The 27,432-nt window shown below is 41.4% G+C and overlaps 1 protein-coding gene across 3 annotated transcripts in view; it reads left to right on the forward strand.

The window, feature by feature from the left end:
* The window catches only part of tdrd3 (tudor domain containing 3), an 83,765-nt gene that overhangs the window by 34,234 nt on the left and 22,099 nt on the right, over positions 1-27,432 (forward strand). For all 3 annotated transcript variants that reach the window (XM_033022316.1, XM_033022315.1, XM_033022318.1), the window contains 5 exons: positions 7,652-7,798; positions 9,758-9,914; positions 12,659-12,787; positions 15,307-16,160; positions 20,165-20,290. In XM_033022316.1, coding sequence (XP_032878207.1) covers positions 7,652-7,798; positions 9,758-9,914; positions 12,659-12,787; positions 15,307-16,160; positions 20,165-20,290 — 1,413 coding nt within the window. The remainder of the gene's footprint in view (positions 1-7,651; positions 7,799-9,757; positions 9,915-12,658; positions 12,788-15,306; positions 16,161-20,164; positions 20,291-27,432) is intronic.

A 27,432-nucleotide genomic window follows, 5' to 3' on the forward strand; every position in this document is an offset into this window, starting at 1 on the left:
TGAGTATAGGAGCAAAGAGGTCTTTCTGCAGTTGTACAGGGCCCTGGTGAGACCACACCTGGAGTATTGTGTGCAGTTTTGGTCCCCTAATTTGAGGAAGGACATTCTTGCTTTTGAGGGAGCGCAGCGTAGGTTTACAAGGTTAATTCCCAGGATGGCGGGACTGTCATATGCTGAGAGAATAGAGCGGCTGAGCTTGTACACTCTGGAGTTTAGGATGAGAGGGGATCTTATTGAAACATAAGATTGTTAAGGGTTTGGACACGCTAGAGGCAGGAAACATGTTCCCGATGTTGGGGGAGTCCAGAACCAGGGGCCACAGTTTAAGAATAAGGGGTAAGCGATTTAGAACGAAGACGAGGAAAGACTTTCTCACAAGAGTTGTTAGTCTGTGGAATTCTCTGCCTCAGAGGGCTGTGGAGGCCGGTTCTCTGGATACTTTCAAGAGAGCTAGATAGGGCTCTTAAAGATAGTGGAGTCATGGGATTTGGGAAGAGGTACTGATTGGAGATGATCAGCCATGATCACATTGAATGGCGGTGCTGGCTTGAAGGGCCGACTGGCCTACTCCTGCACCTATTGTCTATTGCCTATTGTCTATTGACATAGCTAATTAAAACTGTTGGTTAAACCAGACAGTTGTATCTTGAATGTTAAAATCTGTTACTGCCATGAAGATTATAATGATAAGTCTGGGTGCTTGGTTGAATGTCAAAACATGATTGGGTTGTGGCTACGCATGATTATTATTAGTAAATCTATTTTTATGTTGACCATTGCACGGCCTGTATTGATTCCTCTGCTTGTCAATTTATGCAGCAAATAAGTTACTTTTGATGCAGAGATAAAATGAGTGAAGAAAGCAAGCAGAAGAAAATATGAGGAGAGCAATGACAATTAAAAGACATACCAAGCAACTGGGGGAAAGATATAAAAAATGGGAGGGGGAAAAAACAAATGCTGCAGGAGGAAGTCTAACTGTTGGATTCATCATGTTGTGTAACAGGAACCAGGGAGAAAAAAAAGAGTAGGAAGCAAATGGAGTGACTGAAGTTATGGACAAATACTAGACTAAGTCTAGTCTAAGGGGGGGGGGAGGGGCTTTCTGAAGCGCTAGTATGGGTGTTGTGGACTGAAGGGACTGGTTTCCAGAGGGCAAGTTTTGACATTGTGGGCTGAATGGATTCTTGGGCTGGCGGCTCAGTCACTCAAGCCTGTTGTGCTGGCAGCTCACTCACGGCTGGTGGGCTGGCAGTTGACTCTGGGCTATTCCTTGAAATTCCATTTCAAGCAGGGTGCAAGGCCACTAAAGACAGCGAGTCGTGACCTCTCCCTCCCCATCTTGCAGAGACTGAGCCACGCCCACATTTCCGGGTTTTATAGTTCCTCCCCCTCCCACAAGAAGGGGCGTGGCCTTCATGACATGATTGACAGGAGAGAGAATCTCAACATTTTTTAAACACTAATAAGTCTTTTCATTTTCATGGAGCGGAGGGGGACTCTGAGTAAGATGGCCAAAAATCACAGCCATACGTGGTAGCATTTTTTCTAAAATCAATATAAAGCACAAACAGGATGTGGTCAAGATTAGACTTTAATTATATAGAAGGCAAGGCAATTTTAATTAGGCAAGGCAACTTTAATTAGGGACGGCAACTTTAATTAGGCACGGCAACTTTAATTAGGCACGGCAACTTTAATTAGGCACGGCAACTTTAATTAGGCACGGCAACTTTAATTAGGCACGGCAACTTTAATTAGGCATTTAGAATTGCCAAACCATAGGCAAGGCAACTTTAGCATTTCCAAAACAAAGGCAATGCAGCTTTAGCATTTCCAAACCATATTTTCAAAGCACATTAAGGGCACTGACAGGTCAGTAAAACCACTCACAGTTTAGTAGACATTTGTTCAGTGTTATTCACAGTTCAGACTGAGAGACGTGACCCTCTCTCCCCCATCTTGCAGAGATTGACTGAGGCACTCAACACTTCTGGGTTTTATAGTCCCTCTGGAACGGCCATGGCCTTCAGGAGAGTGAATCTCAACATTTTTGAAACACTAATAACTCTTATTTTTAATCGATGGGAAAAATCCGCTTGTCCTGCGCAGCCTAGGTGGACTCTGAGTAAGATGGCCAAAAATCACAGCCGTAAGTGGCAGCGTTTTTTCTAAAATCAATATACAGAACAACAGGAAGTGGTCAAGATTAGACTTTTAGTAATATAGATAAAAGATAGGTGGCAACGTAGGGAGAGAAATTGATATTTTTGTCAATATAAATATATATATTTTTTTTGAGAATTTTTTGACACTCGTACCAGAGTCATAGCGTGATATAGTGTGGAAGCAGGCACTTCGGCCCAACTTTCCCACACCGGAAAACATGTCTAGCTACACGTCCCACCTCCCTGCGCTTGGTCAATATCCCTCCAAACCTGTGGCCCGAAACGTCGCCTATTTCCTTCGCTCCATAGATGCTGCTGCACCCGCTGAGTTTCTCCAGCAATTTTGTGTACCTTCCTGTCCTATCCATGTTCTTTTCTAACTGTTTCTTAAACGTTGGGATAGTCCCAGCCTCAACTACCTCCTCTGGCAGCTTGTTCCATACATCCACCACCCATTGTGTGAAAAAGTTACCCCTCAGATTCCGATTAAGACTTTTCCCCTTCACCTTGAACCTATGTCCTCTGGTCCTCGATTCCCCTACTCTGGGCTAGACTGTATCTACCCAATCTATTCCTCTCATGATTTTATACACCTCTATAAGATCACCCCTCATCCTACTGCGCTCCAAGGAATGGAGACCCAGCCGACTCAACCTCTCCCTGGAGCTCACACCCTCTAGTCCTGGCAACATCCTCGTAAATCTTCTCTGAACCCTTTCAAACTTAACAATATCTTTCGTATAACATGGTGCCCAGAACTGAACACAATATTCTAAATGCGATCTCACCAACATCTTGTACAACGTCAACATGACCTCCCAATTGCTACACTCAATGCTCTGGCTGATGAAGGCCAATGTGCAAAAAGCCTTTTTGACCACCTTATCTACCTGCGACTCGACCTTCAAGGAACCAAGCACGTGCACTCCGAGATCCCTCTGCTCTACAACATTCCCCAGAGGCCTACCATTTACTATGTAGATCCTACCCTTGTAAGATATCCCAAAATGCAACATCTCACTTCTCTGATAATAGACAATAAGTGCAGGAGGCCATTTCAGCCCTTTCAGCCAGCACCGTCATTCAACGTGATCATGGCTGATCATCCACAATCAGCACCCCGTTACTGCCTTCCCCCATATCCCCTGACGCCGCTATCTTCAGGAGCCCTATCTAGCTCTCTCTTGAGTATCCAGAGAACTGGCCTTCAGCGTCCTCTGAGGCGGAGAATTCCACACTCACAAGTCTCTGTGTGAAAAAGTGTTTCCTCATCTCCGTTCTAAATGTCTTACCCCGTATTCTTAAACTGTGGCCCCTGGTTCTGGACTCCCCCAACATCGGGAACATGTTTCCTGCCTCTAGCGTGCCCAAACCCGTTAATAATCTTATATGTTTCAATAAGATTCCCTCTCATCCTTCTAAACTCCAGAGTATACAAGCCCAGCATCTCCATTCTCTCAGCATATGACAGTCCCACCATCCCGAGAATTAACCTTGTGAACCTACGCTGCACTCCCTCAATAGCAAGAATGTCCTTCCTCAAATTTGGAGACCAAAACTGCACATATATTCTTGGTGTGGTCTCACAAGGGCCCTGTACAACTGCAGAAGGACCACTTTGCTCCTATACTCAACTTGTCTTGTTATGGAGGCCAACATGCCATTCGTATTAAATTCCTTCAACCATTCCTCAGCCCACCTGGTCAATCGATCCAGATCCTGCTGCCATCTTTCTTTCTTTTAAAACCTTTTTATTCGTTTTTTTCAATAACAAAAATAAAACAACAACAAAAAATAATCAGGATCAGGATTACATTAATAACAGGTATAACCTAAATATGTCCAGTGTCAAAATACACATTGAGTATAGACCTCCCGGTCTATATGTGAATATAGTTAAGTGTTTAAAAGAGAACTTGTATATATATAAAAACAAAAAGAGAAATAGAAAAAAAAAGAGAAAAACAAAACCCCTTAAACTAGAAAAAAAAGCAAAACGGAATCTGGGCTGCAAAGAATTTCAACAATTTAAATCCCTGTTTGTCGTCAAGTCCGTTCCACCAAATAAAGGTAAAATAATTATTATAACAGTTGGAGAGGAGACAATTTATGTTGTGTGAAAATGTTGAATAAAGCTTCCCCAAGTCCTATCAAATTTAACCAAGGGTTCAACAATGTCACTCCTTAATTTTTTTCTAAATTTAAACATGATATCGTTTCAGAGTACCAATAGAGTGTGGATTAGAGTCTTTCCATTTATATAAAATAGATCTTCGGGCAATTAATGTGGTAAAAGCAATCAGCCGATGGGCGGAACGGGACAGATGAGTAAAATCTAAAATTGATAGCCCAAAAATTGCAGTAATAGGATGAGGTTGTAAATCAATACCTAAAATTACAGAGATAGTATCAAAAAATTATTTCCAATATTTTTCCAAAAGTGGGCAGGACCAAAACATATGAGTCAATGAGGTCACTTCAGAATTACATCTGTCACAGGAAGGATTTATATGACCATAAAAACAAGCTAACTTATCTTTTGACATATGAGCTCTGTGAACCACCTTGAATTGTATCAGAGCATCTTGGATACATTGAAGAAGTATTAACTAATTGAAGAATCCTCTCCCATTTCTCTATAGGTAGAGAAATTTTGAGTTCTCTTTCCCAGTCATTCTTAATTTTATCAAATGTATCCGTTTGTAATTTCAAAATCAACTCCTAGTCATTATTAAACCTTTCTGGGTTCAAATGTCAATTTTTTTCCAAGATTTCGGTTTGATGTGGTAACGGAAAAAAGGGTAGAGTAGCCTTAAAAAAAATGTCTAATTTGTAAATATCTAAAGAAATGCGAGTTGGGTAGATTATATTTATTGGAGAGTTGTTCAAAAGACATGAAACAACCATCCAAAAACAAACCACGAAAAGCTGCTAATCCCTTCCTCTTCCATAACAGAAAGGCTTGATCAGTTGAAGGTTGGAAGAAAAAATTAGATACATTAGGACTCTATAAGATAAAATCATTCAATCCAAAAAAATTACGAAATTGAAACCATATTCGGAATGCATGTCTTATTATTGGCTTAGTCGCATATTTATTCAATCTCGTAATTGTAAAAGGTAACGAGGCCCCTAGAATAGAAGCCAATGATAGCCCTTGCATAGAATCACGGCAATCTTTCACGACCATCTTCACTATTTGCAAAACCACTTACTTTTGTATCATCAGCAAAACTTTCTAATCTCGCCCTGTATGTTCTCATCCCAATCATTGGTGTAACGGGCCCAGCACCGAACCCTGAGGCACACCACTAGTCACAGGCCTCCAGTCTGCGAAGCAACCTTCCACTCTGCTTCCTCACATGGAGTCAATTTGCTATTCATTCAGCTATCTCCTTGGATCCCCTGCGATCTAACCTTCCAGACTTCATTCCAGTACTGTACCGAAGTAGATGTATAACTCCGAGGTGTTCGTTTCATTGGTGTAAAGGCATCAAATCCACTAGCCAAATTAGGATTTTGTATTCTGGCAGTAGTTTTTGCTTTTTTGGTAAAAAGCCATCACTGAAATTTTTATTGATAAATTAAGAACAATTACATAAATTTGAACCAATTTGGTAGTTTTAATGATGTAAGAAATATTAAAAGACATATTTCACTAAATCTGATATGGAATGAGTTTGAGAACACCTTTTACATACAGTATTTCCTGGCAATGAAGACGCACTCCTAATTTAAGTTGTTAATTTTTGAGCAAAGGATGGCGGAACAGGATCAAGGGTTTTGTTTAGTCCAGGGATCGGCAACATCGCCTGCGTGCTCCGGGACTGGCTTCAGTTCCCAGATCCAACGCGGAGAGAGAGAGAGAAAGAGAAAAAAAAAAACCCCCGGGACGGAGCTTCCACCCAGTAGCTACCCGCCAACCACCACCTCCACCGGTTGGGCCTGCGGTGGCTCCGCGCCCATAGCGCCGTGGCAGCGGTGAGTGAGAGAGTTGCTGGCATGATCCCCAACCCCCTCCTTCTCAACGCTCCTGCCCAAAGATGCTCAAGTATCTTTGCTCCTGCCTTCCCCACAACTTTACCCCTGGCAGCCCAGCCAATTTGTGCAGTCCAGGCTGTGTTTACCCGGGCCAGACTCCCCAAACGCTGTGAAAGGAACTCTTTCTCTCTTCACCCCCCCCCCCCCCCCCCTTTTCTTTTCACCCCCCCCTGTCACTTCACCCCCCCCTGTCATTTTACAGCCGCTTCCCACTTTACAGCCGCATCCCATCAGCTGCCAGCAAGTGTGTTTGACTTCAGCCTTGCAACTTGAATTTACTAATCTGAAGATATACGGATAGAATTAATGGTCAAAATCTTAAATTGAATTTAAAAAATGTCTGCACTTTTCAAAGAACCCTCTGAAATCTGCATCTAAATCAAGTACAGGTGCACAACCTTTTATCCGAAGATCCAAATAACGAAAACCTCCGAATAGCGGACATTTTTTCGGTCCTTGAAGAAAGGTCCTTGAAAACGTTCACCGAGGGCGGCCCGCAGAGGTGACAGCGGAACCTCCGGTCGGTCCTCCAACAAAGGGGAACTAAATCCCCATTCATAAAAGAGAAGGTGAGAGTATATTGGGTGAGTGTATATTGCGCGGGAGGGTAGGAATCATTGTAAATCATTGCTTAAATGTTAGTCAGTTAGTTTGGTGGGCTTTTGGGGGGAACTTTAATTCTTAGTCTCCTACCTGGTCGGAGAAACGGGGAGCGGGCAATGCCTTACCGGGTCGCCGTGCAGTAAGCTCCGGACCGCTGTGCCGCGGCTCCCAACATCGTGGAGCTGGGGCTGTGGCCGGCTGCGCTGGATTTGGATTTGTAGCGCCGCGCAGCCAGGGGTAGAGTTCGCCGTGGTCGGAGCTACAACCGGCGCCGCCCGTGGCCGGACCACCGCAGCCCCAGCTCCACGATGTTGGGAGCCGCGGCCCACAGCGGTCCGGGCTGCGGTGGTCCAGCCACGGGCGGCGCCGGTTGTAGCTCCGACCACGGCGAACTCTACCCCTGGCTGCGCGGCGCTACAAATCCAAATCCAGCGCAGCCGGCCACAGCCCCAGCTCTGTGATGTGGGAGCCGCGGCACAGTACTGCACGGCGACCCGGAAAGGCATTGCCCGCTCCCCGCCTCTCTGACCAGGTAGGGGACTAAGAATTAAAGTTCCCCCCTTCACCCCCACCACATAAAATCCCTCCAAACTTACTGACTAACATTTAAGCAATGATTTACAATGATTCCCCGGTCTCCGGGGAGGAGGCAGCCGCTCCAGACTTTCCAAGCCGCCAGCGCTACCTACCTAATCTACGCTAAAAATCTTCCATTCCGAAACCCGAAAATGTCCGATATCCGAAATGTGTCTGGTCCCAAGGCTTTCGGATAAAAGGTTGTGCACCTGTATGACCAAAAGTGATCTTTTGTATCCTGATTCCCATGTGTTGTAACCAAGGCGAAGACATTTGGTGGAGGGAACAATGCCAGAAGCAATCTGAACTCAAGTACTGTAAACAACAGGAACAAGGATACCTTCCAGAGGTACAAAGAGGAAAGGAGTACAAGAATGGATGGGAAACATGAAGGAGTGTATCGAGAATTGGTAATGTTTTAGGCTTAATAGTAATTAATATATTTGTGTAAAATATTGTCATGAAAAATGTTGTCAAACATTTTGTAAACTTATTGCTTGTGGAAAATTTGATTTGTTTCGGTTAAATATAATTAGCCAATTGCCTCTTAAAATAACGTTGAATACATAGAGGTAGGCTTTAAATTGTGAAATTAATTACTTTATTGAATTTATTGTCTTTGTTACTGATTTGTTTGGCTGAAGACTGATAACAAACTCCACACTGGAAAATAGTATCGTTTATCCTGAATTTAGTATATGTTCTATGAACTAGGTAACTAATGTTTCTTGGTCAAATTATATAATAAAATAATTATCCGTTATATTTTCCTTGACCCAACCCTAGAGATTGCAAAATATATATTTTTTAATCTTTATTTTATTAGAAGCAGTTGTACAAGAATAAAGCAATCGGCATAACAATTATACAATTTTCGTACAGCTTCTTTTTTAACATTTTATAAACTGATGTGAATCGGGGGGAAAAAAAGAGTAAAAAGGAAAGAATGAAGAGAAAGAAGAAAAATACAAAAAAGAGAGAAGAAAAGACCCATGAACTGCCGAAGAAGTGAGAGACCGGAGAAAAAAAAGACGGAGATATGCCCCACTATCCTTGGCCCCCCCCCCCCCCCCCCCCCCCCGCTCACCCATCCCAAGCATCGGTCTTAAATCTGTGTTCGACCCTTCTTTTGTTGAAGAAATTCAGTGAAAGGAGACAATGTTTTGGAGAATTGGTCTGATTTATCAGCCAAAACAAGCCTTATTTTTTCCAAATGTAGTGTCTCGGTCCTGTGATCCACATCTTCATTGAGATTGCAAATGATGAACCCAATTTTTTTTGTATTAATTTATTTTTGATAATGGACTTGACTGGCACTGCTCATTCCTTATTACCCAAGAAGATGAGGTAGAGATCTATCTGCTTGATTTGCTGCAGTACTTCTGGTAAAAGTACTTTTCAGGTGTTGTTATGTAGAAACATTTAGAATTATAGACCCAGCAGCAATATCAGACCGATTTTACATTTTTGAGTTCAGTATATGTTTGACTTGAAGTGGAACTTGTACATGCTGGTATACGCATGCATGTTACCCTTGTCCTTGGTAGAGGAGGTCAGAGGTTTGGGAGATTTCATGATCACGTTTAGCATTTCTAATTGTCTGCTTGAGTTCTTTCCTGCTTGTTTTATATTTCTCAAAGGCCTTGTCCAATTATTATCTTTCTATACCTTGTATACCCTTTTGCTTTGATCCAATGTATAAATTCTTTGGTCATCCAAGGCTCCGTTAACCTGCCATCCTTATTCTTCTTCCTTACTGAAACGTGTCCTGAACTCAGATCAGACGGCCTTTAAATGAATCCCACATGTCAGATGTGAACTTGCCCAATGACAACTGATCCCAATTTATTCTCCTTGTTTCTACCTAATAATGCTGTAATCTGCCTTACCCCAAATTTGTCCGACCCCCCCCCCCCCCCAGCTCCAGAATTATTCATAACTACTGGCACAGCTGGTAGAGTTGCTGCCACACAGTGTCAGACCTGAGTTCAGTCCTGACCTCTGGTGGTCCGGTGTTGAGTTTGCATATTTTCCCTCTGACCAAGTGGTTTTCCACCAGGTACTCTGGTTTCCTCCCATATCCCAGATGTGGCGCAGTGGCAGAGTTGTTACCTTCGTGCCAGAGACCTGGTTTTGATCCTGACTACGGATGCTGTCCATATAGAGTTTGTTCGTTCTGCCTGTGACTCTGGGTTTTCTCCGGGTGCTCCATTTTCCTCCAACAATTCCTCCAATCCTTGTTACAATAATGATTTTAATGACTTTCAATAAACAGCTAAGCAGCAAAATGCAGTACAGTAGAGTTGCTTGGCATTGAGCAATAATCAAAAGTATATTTGTATTGATTAACGAGGTCTTGTCTTTTGTAGGTTGATGAGCGAGCTTTACACGACATAATTGAAATGGGTTTCAGCAAGGAGGAAGCAAGGCAAGCTCTTATGGAGCACAGCAATAGTTTGGAAAATGCATTAAATTTTCTTCTCAACAGCGTCAAACCACAACCTCCTGTGTATAATCCTATTAGAGGTAAAGTCTGAGGAATTGTATATTCACAATTCAACTCAATTTTTCTTAACTTTTAATCCATGCCATTAAATCTGAGTATTTCCAAACATTTAAAATATAGATTATGCATTTTTCATTAGTGTGCACTCCTTTCATCCAGGATTTTGGGTCTCCTGTTAATGGTTTGTTAACCTTTTATCGTTCTTCTAATGTTTACCTTTTAAGATGTTAGATTAAGTTTTCAACTGTTACATTTAGAGAGTCTGGGTGCATAGCTCATTTGCTATGAGTGTTTAAATAACTTTAACTAAAGTTATTTTATTATAAAGGGTGGCACATTGGTGGTAGTTGAGCTGCTGCCTCGCAGCACCAAAGACCAGGTTTGATTCTGCCCTCCAGTGCTGTCTGTGTGAAGTTTGTACATTCTCCATGTAACTGCGTGGGTTTCTTCTGGGCGTTCCAGTTTCCTCCACATCCCCAAAACATGCAGGTTTGTAGGTTTATTGGTCTCTGCAAATTGCCCCTCGTGGGTTGGGAGTGGATATAAAAGTGAAATAATATAGAGCTATTGTGAACAATGGTCAGCGTGGACTCGGTGGGCCGAAGGGTCAGTTACATTGCTGTATCTTTAAACCAAACTTTTATTTGTTTGCCTTGTTTAGTTTCTGTCTTTGCACTTAATGTATACTTAACTTTTATGTATGAGAAGCTCAAATTAAGCAAAATATTAAAATGTGTGGCACAGTGGCTCAACCAGTAGCGCTGATGCCTCCCCCACTAGAGATCTTGGTTCAATTTTAACCTTGGGTGCTGTCCATGTGGAGTTCACACATTCTCCCTGTGTACTTATTGTACATCTTTTCTATCAGAGCTCAGAATTATTTGAATGTAGATGAAACTGGTAAATGTTTGATGTTGAGTAATGCATTCATCATGATATTCTCTGATTTGTGACTTTGTATGTTCCAAGGCACCAAATTCTATATCAAGACTTTTCATGTGGATGCATTCACTTGGATTAAATGTAAACTGAGTGAGCTCAATGCTTATGTAAGACAATTATAGTTTTAGTCCATTGAAATTCTTAGTCTTGTGCAATTTCTTGTGCATGACTAAAGCCTGATAAAACTTGGTTGTGTTTGTCTATATAGCTTTGCTGTTAGAAGGATAGAAAATAGGTGCAGGAGTAGGCCATTCAGCCCTTCAAGCCAGCACTAACATTCAATATGGTTGATCATCCAAATTCAGTACCCCTTTCTGGCTTTTTCCCCCATATCCCTTGATTCCCTTAGCCCAAATAGCTAAATCTAACTCTCTTGAAAACATCCAGTGAATTAGCCTCCACTGTCTTCTGTGGCAGAGAATTCCACAGATTCACAACTCTCTGGGTGAAAAAGTTTTCCCTCATCTCGGTCCTAAATGACCTACCCCTTATTCATAAACTGTGACCCCTGGTTCTGGACTCTCCAAACATCAAGAACATTTTTCCTTCATCTACCCTGTCCAATGCTCAAAGAATTTAATATGTTTCTATAAGATCCCTCTCATCCTTCTAAATTCCTGCAAATACAAACCCAGTCGACCCGTTCTTTCATCATATGTCAGTCCCGCCATCCTGGGAATTAACCTGGTGAACCTAAGTTGCACTCCCTCAATAGTAATAATGTACTTCCTCAAATTAGGAGACAGAAATTGCACACAATACTCAGGTGCAGTCTCACCTGGACCTTGTACAACTGCAGTAGGACCTCCTTGCTCCTAAACTCAAATCCTCACGTAATGAAGGCCAACATGATATTAGCCTTCTTCACCTCCTACTGTACCTGCATGCTTACTTTCAGTGACTGATGTACAAGGACACCCAGGTCTTGTTGCACCTCCCCTTCTTCTAATCCGACACAATTCAGATAATCGCAAGTCAAGTCTATTTGTCACATACACATACAAGATGTGCAGTGAAATGAAAATGGCAATGCCTGCGGATTGTGCAAAAACAACAGAACACAATAGAACAGAACCAGTATTTACGTACTACTCTGCAGAGCCGTCCTGTCCTGGGCAGAGCTGTTCCCAAACCAGATGCTTTCTACAGCCACAGAGTAGAAGCACTGAAGGATCCTCAGAGAGACTGAATTTCCTCAGCTGCCTGAGGTGGTAAAGGCGCTGACTTGCCTTACTTACCAGTGCGGCAGTGTGTGTTGTCCATGTCAGATCCTCTGTGATGTGGAATCCCAGGTATTTAAAGCTGCTCACCCTATCCACAGTAGTTCCATTTATCTCCAGTGTACGTTATAAGCGTGTACGTCCTCGGATGTTGAGCCCTTTTAAAGTCCACAATCAGCTACTTAGTTTTTGTGACATTCAAGAGGACGCTGTTGTCCTGACACCAGAGTGCCAGATCAGCCACCTCCTCCCGGTAGGCCTCATCGTTATCGGAGATCAGGCCCACCACCAAAGTGTCATAAGCAAACTTGATGATGGAGTTCGAGCTGAACCTGGCCACACAGTCATGTGTGTACAGGGATAAACACTGCTGTCATTTTTACATGGTGAAACCAAAATGTATAAAAATATGCTTTATTAAAATATGACAATGTGCACATTAACCACATGTGATTGTTTCTATTACAAATCTCAAATTGTGGAGTACAGAGGCAAATAAATAAATGATGGGTCTTTGTCCCAAACATTCTGGAGGGCACTGTATGCTTAATGAATGTGTGACTTAGAAATATTTTAAATTCAAATACTTTGATTTTCATTAGGAAAAGGAAGAGGTAGAGGGAGATCAAGATCAGAAGATGATGATGATGATCTAACTGGTGGCAGACCATCTGCACCAAGCACATTGTTTGACTTCTTAGAATCAAAGATGAGTTCCTTGACGGTTGAAGGTTCGTATTTGGAGCATTGTGAGGAACAAGTATAAATGGAGAAATGTTTATCTTGTGTATTTGAAGATTTTTTTATTAATTAATGTTCATGTAATGTATTCTAAAATACTTGGTTAATGTATGTGCAAAATATTGGGCCTTAATACGTTGAACACTGATTTTTCCGGCACCCTCTGTTCCAGAGCCTTTTTGGATTATCTGATCTACGTACCAAGAGGTCGCAATATAATGAAAAGACAATACACCCCTAGCCCGCTTAAACTTCCCACTCGTGTCTCTTGAGCACCATGGAGTGCACGATACTTAAATAAAACAAATATAAAATGTAAACTGAATGTGAATGGAATAACCTGTCAACCCATCCCTGGCTCGCACCATTTCTCCAGCTGTTTGGGGACATGGCATTCGACCCCATTCCTGATTCACAAGGTGCACCCACCATACAGTCTGTGACATGGCTGTTGTGGCTCATGTTGGAGCCCCTGAGGATAGTGCTTTGTCACCATGGAGCTCCCTCCCCTCTCACCTACTAATTCGTGCTGTTGATGGTGGCTTTCTCCATTTCACGCTCGACCGCCGCCACCTATCGCTCTTTCCAGTCACCCACCGCTGCCGCCTTCTCCCCTGGAGTTGCCAACCTTCTACACCTTGGAAGCGACGGCAGGTGAGAGAGGAAGGAGCCCCACGATGACAGAGTGCGTTCTGTCGATGGCCTGAAGAAAGTGCTGTCTCCAGAGGCCATAATGTAAGCCGCAACAACAGCGTGTCACCGGAACATGCAGTGGGTGAGGATGACTCGCTGGTGCACCTTGCCAATCAGGAGTGGGGTCAGAAGCCAGGACTCTAAACAGCCGGGGTGACGGTGAGTCCGTCCGCTATATCCGAAATTGGTTATGTAGGTGCATTAAAACGAGGGTTTACTGTATTGTCTTTGCGAAACAGTTAGGTGAGAAGTTTGAGAACGTAGTTGAAAAGGGATTTTGGGAAGCAGCATTTTAAAGATGCCTGGCAAATTAGAATAGGCTTGACAGGAAGTTCCAGAGGGCAAGTGGGAAATAGAATAGTGAGAGGAGGGGTTGTGGAGTGGTGTGTGGGGATATAAATGGAGTTGATACACTAAAAACCTAAATATTGAGCCATATATAGAATTAGACAAAGCCAAGGAGGGATTTCAATGTTTAGATGTAAACAAATAACTCTTTTGTAATGGAGGGACACCGCCCGAGAGAGCGAGCTCGTATTTTGTTGTGATTTTAAGGCGTGGGGGTGCGGTCAGTTGCTGGAAAATTGGTGTTCAACCTGTACTTGCATCGAGTGCATTAAGCTTCCAGAGAATTCAGTGTTATTATTTGCATTAAATATGATGTTTAAAACGGTGATTGGAATGAGCATAATTTCAGGTTGAAAATCTGATGGCTAATAAACTGAATTATACAAATGAATACTCTGAATATTGGAAGATTTTGAGGTGATTATACTCTTAATTTCTTGAGTGTATCCATTTCAGCTGTCTCTTAATGTAGCTATTTTTCTAATGGACGTTAAAACGGCACTCTTAATCCACACTATCGTTATAGGAAGGAAACATAGAACGTAGACCAGTACAGCACAGGAACATACCCTTTGGGCCCACAAAAGTCTTATTTGCCAGCACGTGATCAATATCCCACCATCCCCTGCATAATTAGGTGCCTATCCAAAAAGTATTTTAAATGCCATTATCAACTAATCATTCGGACACCCGCCGAGTGTGGCATGGTCTGAATACCGCTGGTGATAGTGCAGCCGCGACCTGATGATGCATTCTATGCTTGCTCTGAGCAGAAGCCCAAAGGGGCGGTGACATCTGTCCCATCAGACTCAAGTGTGCCTCTTCCCAGGGTCACTGTTGCAGAAGTTAGGTCGACCTTCCTGATAGTGAACCCACAGAAAGCAACTAGCCCTGACTGAGTCCCTGGCCACGTCCTTGGGAACTGTGCAGACCAACTAGCGGGAATATTCATCGACATTTTCAATCTCTCCATACTCCATTCTGAGGTGCTCACCTGCTTCAAGAAGACCACTATCATCCCACTGCCAAAGAAAAGCAAGATGTCATGCCTTAACAACTACTGTCCAAGGGATGTCAATATCCACAATCATGAAGAGCTTTGAGGCTTGTTATGGAATGCATTAAATCCAGTTTACCAAGCAACCTTGACCCACTGCAGTTCGCCGACTGCCACAACAGGTCCATGGCTGATTGCATCTCCCTGGTCCTACACTTATCCTTGCATACTTGCGCCTCGACAACCTGAAAAAGCTCTGGAATTTCTTCCCCTAAATCTCTTCACACATAAAAGTAATCAACTTGCATCTATTTTATTACACATTATTGGCAACGGAGGGAGTAAATGAGTCTTGCAAAAGTGCAAATGTTTTTATTCACGTTTTCTCTATATTAATTGTTTAAGTAATGCTAATATGATCAGTTGAAACATGCTCTTGAGTAATGTACTGCTGTTTATATTTTATTTTAGATTCAAAAATGCAAGGTTCATACTCAGGTGCTGATAAAGATATACCTGTGAAAAGCTTTCAGCAGAAAAATACACCCTGGAATAATGATCGACCGCAAAAACACGACAGACCACCTCGTTTTCAAAGGGAGAATATACTAGCGAGGCAAGCTTCTGAAAACTCTAGCCTACAGAAGGGCAGAGGTCCTGACAGGCAGTCTTCTTCTGGATGCGGCCACTGGGTGGATGATGGCAGAAGAGGTGGCAGGCATTATGCTGGGCATGGACAAGTAGTTCGCTTGGATAATGAGCCAGCTAGAAAGGGTAAAGGAGAGAACTCAACAAATACATTTGGACAAATTCCAAGTTCAATTGAATTTAAAGATGGCCAGATTCAAAAAGATAAACAGGAAAACAACACACAACAGCGAGGAAAATTTGAAAACCAGCGACACAATTATAGCCTTTACAATGAGCGGAAAACTATGGAACTTTCTCAAATAATAGAAGGTGGAATCTCTAGAAATGTGAATAGTGAAAAGGATTTAAATTTTCATGTCGATGACAACTACAATGCACAAATTGTTGGAGCATATAGCACATCTAATGGACAAACAGATCCCTTTTTGAGAAAAAGAACAGGACCGATAAAATCTGCAGAATCTGTCCAGTCAAAGCCTGCTGAATATTCGCCGAGCGATAATGGAATTTATGATTCGGTGTCAAAGAAAAGAACTGGACCAATTAAGCGAGAAAGAGCATGGGAAAAACCTTATGAAATTGAGAACCCTGCTTCAGTACTGTCAAGTAAAACACAGTTTAGTGATTGGAGACCAGGGGATCAATGCTTAGCTCTCTACTGGGAAGATAACAAGGTAAAATTGGCTGGCATGGAGTTTGCTTAATTAATATAAATGACTTGCGATTTAAAAATAAATAGGTTTTCTGATCGACTTGCTGATGTGTGCTAAGAAATGGAAATTTGTACAGATTCTAGTGCTAAAATCTAGTATTAAACATTGCCGAGTCAAATATAGCGTACTTAGATGTAATTAACTGATCTTCTGCTACCATGCTGAAGTATTTCATTCCACTTTGGGATACATAGAAACATAGAAGATAGGTGCAGTAGTAAGCCATTCGGCCGTTCGAGCCTGCACCGCCATTCAATATGATCATGGCAGATCATCCAACTCAGTATCCTGTACCTGCCTTCTCCCCATACCCCCTGATCCCTTTAGCCACAAGGGCCACATCTAACTCCCTCTTAAATATAGCCAATGAACTGGCCTCAACCGTTTTCTGTGGCAGAGAATTCCACAGATTCACCACTGTGTGAAATTTTTTTTTTCTCATCCCAGTCTTAAAAGACTTCCCCATTATCCTTAAACTGTGACCCCTTGTTCTGGACTTCCCCAACATCGGGAACAATCTTCCTGCATCTAGCCTGTCCAACCCCTTAAGAATTTTGTACGTTTCTATAAGATCACTCCTCAATCTTCTAAATTCTAGCGAGTACAAGCCGAGTCAATCCAATCTTTCTTCATATGAAAGTCCTGCCATCCCAGGAATCAGTCTGGTGAACCTTCTCTGTACTCCCTCTATGGCAAGAATGTCTTTCCTCAGATTAGGAGACCAAAACTGTACGCAATACTCCAGGTGTGGTCTCACCAAGGCCCTGTACAACTGCAGTAGAACCTCCCTGCTCCTATACTCAAATCCTTTTGCTATGAATGCTAACATACCATTCGCTTTCTTCACTGCCTGCTGCACCTGCATGCCGACTTTCAATGACTGGTATACCATAATAATGGATGGGATTTATATAGCGCCTTTCTAATACTCAAGACGCTTTACATCGCATTATTCATTCACTCCTCAGTCACACTCGGTGGTGGTAAGCTACTTCTGTAGCCACAGCTGCCCTGGGGCAGACTGACGGAAGCGTGGCTGCCAATCTGCGCCTACGGCCCCTCCGACCACCACCAATCACTCACACACATTCACACACATTCACACACAGGCAAAGGTGGGTGAAGTGTCTTGCCCAAGGACACAACGACAGTATGCACTCCAAGCGGGATTCGAACCGGCTACCTTCCGGTTGCCAGCCGAACACTTAGCCCATTGTGCCATCTGTCGTCCCAAACTTAGTATGCAAACTTAAAGCACACGGTGACCATGACACCCAGGTCTCGTTGCATCGCCCCTTTTCCTAATTGGCCACCATTCAGATAATAGTCTACTTTCCTGTTCTTGCCACCTAAGTGGATAACCTCACATTTATCCACATTATACTGCATCTGCCATGCATTTGCCCACTCACCCAACCTATCCAAGTCACCTTGCAGCCTCCTAGCATCCTCCTCACAGCTAACACTGCCCCCCGGCTTCGTGTCATCTGCAAACATGGAGATGTTGCATTCAATTCCCTCGTCCAAATCATTAATATATATTGTAAATAGCTGGGGTCCCAGCACTGAGCCTTGCGGTACCCCACTAGTCACTGCCTGCCATTCTGAAAATGACCTGTTTACTCCTACTCTTTGCTTCCGGCCTGCCAGCCAGTTCTCTATCCACATCAATACCGAACCCCCAATACCGTGTGCTTTAAGTTTGTATACTAATCTCTTATGTGGGACCTTGTAGAAAGCCTTCTGAAAGTCCAGATATAACACATCCACTGGTTCTCCCTTGTCCACTCTACGTTACATCCTTGAAAAATTCTATAAGATTCGTCAGACATGATTTACCTTTCATAAATCCATGCTGACTTTGTCCAATGATTTCACCACTTTCCAAATGTGCTGCTACCCCATCTTTAATAACTTGCATTTTCCCCACTACCGATGTTAGACTAACTGGTCTGTAATTCCCTGTTTTCTCTCTCCCTCCCTTTTTAAAAAGTGGGGTTACATTAGCTACCCTCCAATCCCCAGGAACTACTCCAGAATCTAATGTTATTAGGATACGTGTTGTAGGATTAAAAGCCAGGGAAATAAAAATGTAAAGTCATTTTTTTTAAAGTGTTTCATACCCATCTCATTTAATATCGAATGGTATATGCTGGAATTTACAAATGTCAGCATGCTTTCCCTTGTTTTCACCACACTATTGATTTCAGGTGAATTTGCCAGTTCACTCTAATTGCTTTAAAAAAAAAATTTGAAAAATCCAAGAATTTGTTTATCTTATAAACTCTGGTATAAATTTTAAATATCTGTGAGAAGCATGGTCTTCCCAAAACATGATTACTACTTCCTTTCTTGATAGTTGCTCTTTTGAAACATCATTTTGTTGGTTTATTTGATTCCTGAGGGGGGGGGATGGGGTGCAAGACTTCACATGTGCAAGTCAGCTCTTCACTTGGTTTTAGCTTCACTCAGCCCCCTCTTCTCAATCACAACCTCCCTCATCCTTGTCCCCCCCCCCCCCCCCCCAGTTGTAATATTAGTGCTGTATGTTTTCTCTGCACTTTCAAGCCTTCTCTCTGGTTGAAGTTTTGTAATACAGTTTTGTGATATGCAACTGGACTCCATATTGGTAATGGATTTAGTTTTAATTAAACGTTTCTCAGACATATATCTGGCATTTGTGCAATGGTTCACCAGAAACAGTTGAGAATTATATCACTGTCAATTCTTAGTAGGAAAGGTGACCATTCCTCACAACTCTTGTATGTTTGTACATCAGCCTGTCCTCAGCTGCATTCAATGTACACTCAGACACACAATATATCGCAAAATCATACAACAGATAATTGCTCCCGATCATAGTTATTGCAGGTTATTTTTCTGTGCACTACACAGGGGTTGCCTCTTCTGCTTTTTCTTAGAACAAGCCTTTATAATTCTTATTTACACTTTCTGCAGTTGATGACACAAACTGAGGCTTAGGGAAGATGAAGACTTTTACCTTTAAGTGCAACATAGATTCTTTTTTTTTTCTTTTCCCATTATTCTACCCGAAAAAAAGTATAGGTGAGATAACATGACAAGAGCTCTTGTCATACTGCAAACTAGTTAGTTTCATTCGTACTCTCCAAAAACACGTTATTTTTGAAGAGTAGTTCAAGCAAAAACCTTAGGGGCACTTAGCCTGGTCACTCATAAGTGTACATTTTTACTTAATACCTGGAAGCTCAAACTCTCCTTGACATCACAATATGGTCAAGATTTAACATGCATTATTAAATTTGATTCCGATGTGGATAAATACAAATACCCTATCAGTTATCATTTGCATTATTTGGCTTTCTCCTCCCTAGGTATTTACTTTTTGAGGTTAGATATAAATAAGATGTTTTGTTCAGTACACTGCCACTTTTATTCAGTATACTGCTACATTTATTAAGGATACATTTTTATCTTTATGACTTCAAAATAGAACGGTTAAAAACATATGTGGTCATCCTTGGTGCTAAAATGCTTGTTTTCAAAAAATATTTTAGTCTAAAATTGGTGGAAGTATGTTTTGATGGGATTTGGAGTCTGCAACAGATTAAAATGTTGGCAAATGAAGTTCAATTTTTGCAAGTGCTCTTTGGAAACCTATAATTGTATTGAATGGTGTGGTTGGCTTGAGGGGCCAGGTGGCCTATTCTGCTATTTATTGGGGTTCTTGTAAATTTATATTTATCTTTTGAGGTACATATTCTTTACCTTGAGCAATAAATTAAACTGAATATTCAAATACTATTGGATTTGAGTTAATTCGTATTCCTTTGGTTGAACATCATGATTTTAATTAAAGTAATAATCTAATTACATGTAGGAGATGTAAAAGCTCTGCAATGGTGTTGACAGAATGTTCTACACTACCATAACTCTTTGTCCAGTTCAAGTTTAATTTAACTTTATTTATTCCCTTTTTGTTTCAGTTTTATCGTGCCGTCATCAAGGCACTTCATCCTTCTGGAGTGACAGCAGTTGTTGTGTTCAGGGGCTATGGAAACTATGAGGAAGTACTTCTAAGTAATATTAAACCACTTCAGGAAGATTTCTGGGTGGGTACACATTTGAATCATCATGATTCTGTATTTCCCAGTGTGATGTTAAAATTGCTTGGTTGCTCTAATACATTTTCTTTCCTGTAGTCTCATGGGGCTGTCCCACTGTACGAGCTAATTCAAGAGTTCTCCCGAGTTTCCCCTAATTTGTACTCGGAGAATTACGGTAATAGCCGCTCGTAGGTACTCGGGGCTCTCGTGGACATTTTTCAAGATGTTGAAAAATCTTCACGAGTCTTCCCGAGCTCACCGCGTTTCCCGAGTACCTGCAGTTAGCGTTACGAGCCGCTAAGAGACGTCCCGAGCTCCGACGTACCTGCTACGTACATTCTATGTGCTTACCACGAGTTTTTTTTTTAAAACTCTGGAGAGCTCTTGAATTAGCTCGTACAGTGGGACAGCCCCTTCAGTTATCCACAGAATTGAGCTTAAATTTTCTTATGAGACCTCTTGTTTTGTAATTCCTTTTAAAGGTTTCAAAAGTCCATAATTGTCACATGTACCAATTAATGTACAGTGATATGCGGATTACCATACAGCTATACGAAAAAAAATCAACAAGATTCACAACTACATAAAAGTTAACATAAACATCCACCACAGCGGATTCCCCACATTCCTCACTGTGATGGAAGGCAAAAAAGTCTAAACTTCTTCATCTTTATTCTCCCGCGGTCGGGGCAGTCGAACCATCCGTCGGAGCGATCGAAGCTCCAGCGTCGGGGCGGTCTCCAAGGTCTCCAACCATAGGGCCGCGGACTCCGAAAGTCCGCAAGCACCCGCGGTTGAAGCTCTGAGGTCAATCCTCTGGTAAAGGGATTGTGGGCTCCGCGATGGTATGTCCGCAGGCAACCGCGGTGCAGAATAAATATCCAGCAAAGGCCTCCAACTCCTCGATGTTAGGCCACAGTGCGGACGGAGATACAATACGGAAACAAAATTGCATCTCCGTCAAGGTAAGAGATTAGAAAAAAATTCCTCCAATCCTCTACCCCCCCCCCCCCCATATCAACAAGCTAAAGAACACTAAAAACATACATTTAACATATTCTATTAAAACACAATGAAGGAAGGGACAGACACTGTTGGCGAGGCAGCCATTACTGGTGCCACCCAGTGGTTAACGTTTTCAAATTGTTTTGAAATTGGAGGTCCTCACTTCAAAGTTGTTACATGAGACCAGGGTTATACATGTCAACAAATTATCAACATTTCTACATTCCTGACCATTTAATCTATGCCATTTGTACAAAAACACCATTGGTTAGAAAACGTGTTTATTCTGTTTTTTCGCGCCTATTTATTCACACCAATCATGATCCTTTTCTGACGTGCTTAAAATCCTTTAATAGTCTTGCTCCTTTTTATTTTAGTGTTGCTTTGATGTCTATTTCCTATTGGCCTTAGATTTGAAGTCACAAACAATAACTGTGTTCATGCGATTATTAACATCCTTAATATCAGAGAAAGAAATGGAATACTGGACAATACCTATTTAAAACACACTAAAAAAGGCAAAGAAAGGCTGCAAAAAGTTAGGAGTTGAACCTTGAAAGTTGTAGGTGAGATGATGTATGTTGAGTAATATTTTTGTGACCAAACGTCAAGTAGGGTATGGAGCAGTAGGGCCAATGCAGAGAAGGAAGGATGAAAAGGAAAATAAACATAATGGAAGAGTTGAAAGATCATGGGGAAAGGCAAATAGTGGAGGGCATAAGAGTTTTATACATCATTGGTAATTTCAGCCCGTTCCACAGCATTGTAAGTGGAAAATAACTTTTTTGCCCAAATTTGCATTAGCCTGATTATTGGACTATGGATTTTGATAATTGGAGCCCTTCTGTGTCTTCTACTTTTTTCTTAAGAAAAATATTTTAGTAATCCGAATGTGCACTCCTTCCTAATTTAAGCGTAAGATTTTATTTATCGGTTTCATTATTGCCACTGAATGAGATTGTTGTGATGCAAGCAGCACTACAGGGCACATTCTGAGCCTCCACTTCATTTATTACGGAAGTGTTACACAATATAACATTTTGATGTCTTCTGGAAGAGATGTTAAATTATTTTTGACTGGGTCGTACTTCAGGTAATAAAGGCCTGGTTTAATTTTTTCCCCTCATATTATTGAATATGTTAAGATTTTGGATCCTAATATTAGTAATACGACGTCCAGTGGATGATTTTGGCATTCTAAGGGATGTTTTTGCACGAACAATGTTTTTCTATTTTGATCTTTTTCTGTCCCCTTTTTGTCTTCTCATCTCTTTTGAATGCATTATTTTGATTAGCTGAGACACTGGGTACAATAGGTACAGCTCTGTAAATGAGACAAGAGCATTTTTGACCTTGAGACTTTTCTTTCCTTCAATTTTTTTTTGTTGTAACTTTATGGTTTAATCAAAATTAATGTTAATGATGAAGAAAGCTGAGATGAAGCTGGACTGTAATCCAGTAAGTGAATCTGTGTTGATGGTGCCTAATATTGAAATTATTTGCACGTTGGGAAAAGTAATGGCCATTTATTTGTTCGGGTGATACAATAACCACTACCTAATGACTATTTGAGTTGGATTTACATTTTCAATAAACAACAACATTCCTTCTGAGTTAGAAATTGAACTTTCCTTTGAGTTACCTTTGCTCTTTCATGTCCCATACATGATTAAAATTCAAAGTAGTTTCTTATAACAAATTGCAAGTGTTTAGTTCTAACTGTCTACCATACATATGTAGCTTCAGTATATTTTTATAATTATTAAAAAATGTTGTAAGGTATGGGTGAAATTGACTTTGGATATAAAAATCCATTGTTTCCAAAACGGAGCAAATAATCAAAAGGAGCTATAAGATGGAATCCTTAGGCTAGTTTATTTCAGTTGGTCCCATATCTTCTTGACTTTCATGGAATCCCAAGGTTTATTTAAAGTAAACTCCAAATCTCTGAAATTTATTTAAAGTAGCTTAAATACAAATTCTGCATATAAAAACAAATGAAGGGGGTTTTAACCCGGGTGTAGACGTTGGGAGTTAAGGTTGAGTGGAGTGTGGGTACCAGTCAGTGAATTTACAAAAACATTTAAAGATTTTTTTTGTACACATAACCTTCCTTGAAGTGCACACATGCAGTTTAACAGAAGCACATTTAGATTATGGGGAGAAAGCTGCTATCTGAAATCATGAATTGCATTTAAGGCATTAGAATGTTATTGTTGTAATTAATCTCTGAAGAATGCAATGATATTCTTAGAATAAAGGGGAAGCCATTTAAGACTGAGGTGAGAAAAACCTTTTTTACCCAGAGAGTTGTGAATTTGTGGAATTACCTGCCACAGGGCAGTGGAGGCCAAATCACTGGATGGATTTAAGAGAGAGTTAGATAGAGCTCTAGGGGCTAGTGGAATCAAGAGATATGGGGAGAAGGCAGGCACGGGTTATTGATAGGGGACGATCAGCCATGATCACAATGAATGGCGGTGCTGGCTCGAGGGGCCGAATGGCCGCCTCCTGCACCTATTTTCTATGTTTCTATATGCTATTGCAATGGGTATTTAACATGCTGTATAAACTAAACTTAGCGGCAGTTTTTTACGTGTGGGAAATTTCTCAGGAAACCAGAAAAGGGTTTGAGCAGCAGTTTGAATTTTAATTTAAACCTTGATCCATCTGAATAAAACTCACCCATACTCTAAGTTATTTCAGTTCAACATAGTTATATGGATACAAATCTTTTCATATTTGAACCTACAGTTTATTTTTCATTTTTGAATGTTACAATTTCGCACTCGTGCCTTTTTTGACCAAATTCAAGGTCATCACTATATGTCTTGTGACAAGATCAGCAAAGGCAAGAAGAGAAGTGCACAGGGAGGTGGGGTACGCAGGATTTACAGTGTAGAGTCCGCATCAGCTTGAAGGAAGACCCCTTCCAGATCACCCATTATCACTGGCTATGACTGAGATTATCGTTTCTGTGTCTCGATCCTTCCAGTTGGCAATAAATTGGCCATGTACTGGCAGATGCTTAACATTTTTGTATGCTGACAATAGCCAGTGGGAAAAAAGCATTCTTTAGATTTCTACAGGTACAAGCTTCAAAATCTACTAACAAGTTTTTTTTTAAACCATCAATGTTGCAGCTGCAGTGCAGCCATTGTAGGTCAATTCCAGATTTTATGCAATAAATCCTAATGTCTCCATATTACAAAAATCCAAAATTCAAGAATTGCTTGTTGCAGACATGCAATTTAACGAGTGGCTCAATAGATTCAAAATATGCCCTCTTCAAAATTAGTTTTGAGACATGTAATAATTGCACCAATTAGGAGCAGCAAATATCATAACTGGAGAGTTGACAGTGCTTTGGGCATCTTTGTGGATCTGGATCCAGTATTTAACTTCCAAAGCTATTAATAAACATATATGAAGTATAATCACTGCAGTAATATAGATAATAACTAAATAATTAATCAAATTAGTAAGACCCTTTATTGCATTGCTTGTAAACTGGCTTTGCTTCCTCTGTAAATAGGCTAAAAATTAGAAGGAAAAAAAACTAAAGTGCTGAAGTAACTCAGTGGACCAGACAGCATCTCTGGAGAAAAGGACCATCTCTGTTCCTTTTTTTCCAGTGATGCTGCCTGACCCACTGAGTTCCTCCAGCATGTTGTGCCTATCTTCAGGGTAAACCAGCATCTGCAGTTCCTTCTTGTGCATCTCTGGAGAACGTGGATAGGTGACGTTTCAGGTCAGGACTTCTTCAGACTGATGGTGGCAGGGAAAGAAAGCCGGAAGAGATGAGGGACAGGAGAAAGACTGAAAAGTGTGGATACAGATAGACAATAGAAAATAGGTGCAGGAGTAGGCCATTTGGCCCTTTGCGCCAGCACCGCCATTCAATCTGATCATGGCTGATCATCCCCAATCAGTACCCCATTCCTGCCTTCTCCCTATATCCCCTGACTCCGCTATTTTTAAGAGCCCTATCTAGCTCTCTTTAAAGCATCCAGAGAACCTGCCTCCACCGCCCTCTGAGGCAGAGAATTCCACAGACTCACCACTCTCTGGGAGAAAAAGTGTTTCCTCGTCTCCGTTCTAAATGGCTTACTCCTTATTCATGAACTGTGGCCCCTGGTTCTGGACTCCCCCCAACATCGGGAACATGTTTCCTGCCTCTAGCGTGTCCAAGCCCTTAACAATCTTATATGTTTCAATGAGATATCTTCTCATCCTTCTAAACTCCAGTGTGTACGTCCAGCTGCTCCATTCTCTCAGCATATGACAGTCCCGCCATCCCGGGAATTAACCTTGTAAACCTACACTGCACTGCCTCAATAGCAAGAATGTCCTTCCTCAAATTAGGGGACCAAAACTGCACACAATACTCCAGGTGTGGTCTCACTAGGGCTCCGTACAACTGCAGAAGGATGTACAACTGCAGAAGGATGAGGGATTCTTTGATAGACAGATGATTAGATATTGTCCAGAGATGAAAAGCCAAAAGGTGTGAGACAATGATTGAAGAATTATGAATTGTGAAACCAGGTGAAGGGTTGCTGGTGGAATGGCAGGGGGTGGGGGGGGGGGGGAGAGAAAAACAGGCAGGGCACAGGGGAGGGGAGGTGCCTTTGTTAGTTATCTAAATTTGGGGAATTCATCGTTCATACCAATGGGTTGAAACTACCGAAGTGGAATATGAAATGCTGTTCCTCCAGTTTGCGTGTGGCCTCACTCTGGCAGTGTAGGACGCCTAGGGCAGAAGGGTCAGTGTGGGAATAGGAAGAGGAGTAAAAATGGTTAGCAACTGGGAGAACCAATGGACATGGGCAGACCAAGCTCATTTTCAGTGCATAAAGCTCTATTAGCATTATCTATTCCCCATGACTGGCTCTGTTCTTTTTACTTTTCAATTTAATTTTATCTTGTTAGTAACCATGCATACCACATATTTTAGTGTGAGAAATTAGTCTTCACAGTTATTGAAGTGGGTTATATATAGCCACGGTCCATCATTAATTCCTGCAGCATCCATTGTTAACAGTGTACCCACTTGAACATCTTACATTCATTCAAACTCCTTTTAATTCAATCCCCTTCAATTTAACCCACTTGCTTTCAAATTTGGGCTGTTTGTGTCACTTGGGGATAATAAGATGTGCTCCGAAGGGCTACATTTGAACAGGTAAAATTGACAATGATTTCCCAGACTTTGACTTTCCATCATCTGGTCAGTCAGTTATCAAGTTCTGTAAAGTCAAGGAATATGTGCTTCAGGTTTCTGTGTCATAATTTCCAATGAACAATTTGATCATAAATAGGAATTACATCATTTACATTCATTAGTCTTATTAGTGCAAATATATACATTGCATGAAAAGTAACAAGTTTTGATGGTGCTTTTCATCAGCAACATTGATGGTAACATGGGTTGACTGGCTGCAGATCTGAACAGCCCATGTCTGAACTTTGAGACTGAAGCGACCTGAAAGTTAGCAGTCCCCCCTTTCATTGTGTAAAATTGGTGTGCATTCAGAGGAAACGAAGGAGATGAAAACATTACTTTAACCAACAAAGTTTCTCTGGAATTGAAGATCTTTATCCTCGTAAACTAAGTTCCTTTGGAGATGAAAACCCGCCTCTATCTGACAGTTTGCTAGCCTGAATCTGAAAGGTTTTATTTTCTCCAATTTTTTTAATTTTTGTACTTTTTATCTGAACTGAAAGATAAGATAAAAGATTGTTGGACTAAAGGAAAACAAATAAGCGTTCTCATTAGCTGGGATTCATTAATTTGAGAAATATTTATGCAGTACATATTTACTTATCAGTGCAGCCAGGATTTTGCCACAAATGCCATCAATGCCTTTTCATGCCTTTTCTGATGATTTTACCAAGATACCGCCTTTTTCACAATCGAGTGCCTAAATCAGGCTTTGTGCCGTTTTGCTAAAAGATTGTGCTATTTTCTCTAGTTGTACCGTGATTACAATTACATTTTCTATGCTAACATGTTAATATTAATGTTATTATTATTAACCTGTTAACATAGTGTAAATTACAACAACAAAAATCCACCACTGGGGCGAAACTGGGGGAGCCACCGTCGGTCGTTCATTCATTCGTGCCGCTGCCCGCTGGTT

Source organism: Amblyraja radiata, chromosome 6 (genome assembly GCF_010909765.2).
Source record: "Amblyraja radiata isolate CabotCenter1 chromosome 6, sAmbRad1.1.pri, whole genome shotgun sequence".
Lineage (NCBI taxonomy): Eukaryota > Metazoa > Chordata > Chondrichthyes > Rajiformes > Rajidae > Amblyraja > Amblyraja radiata.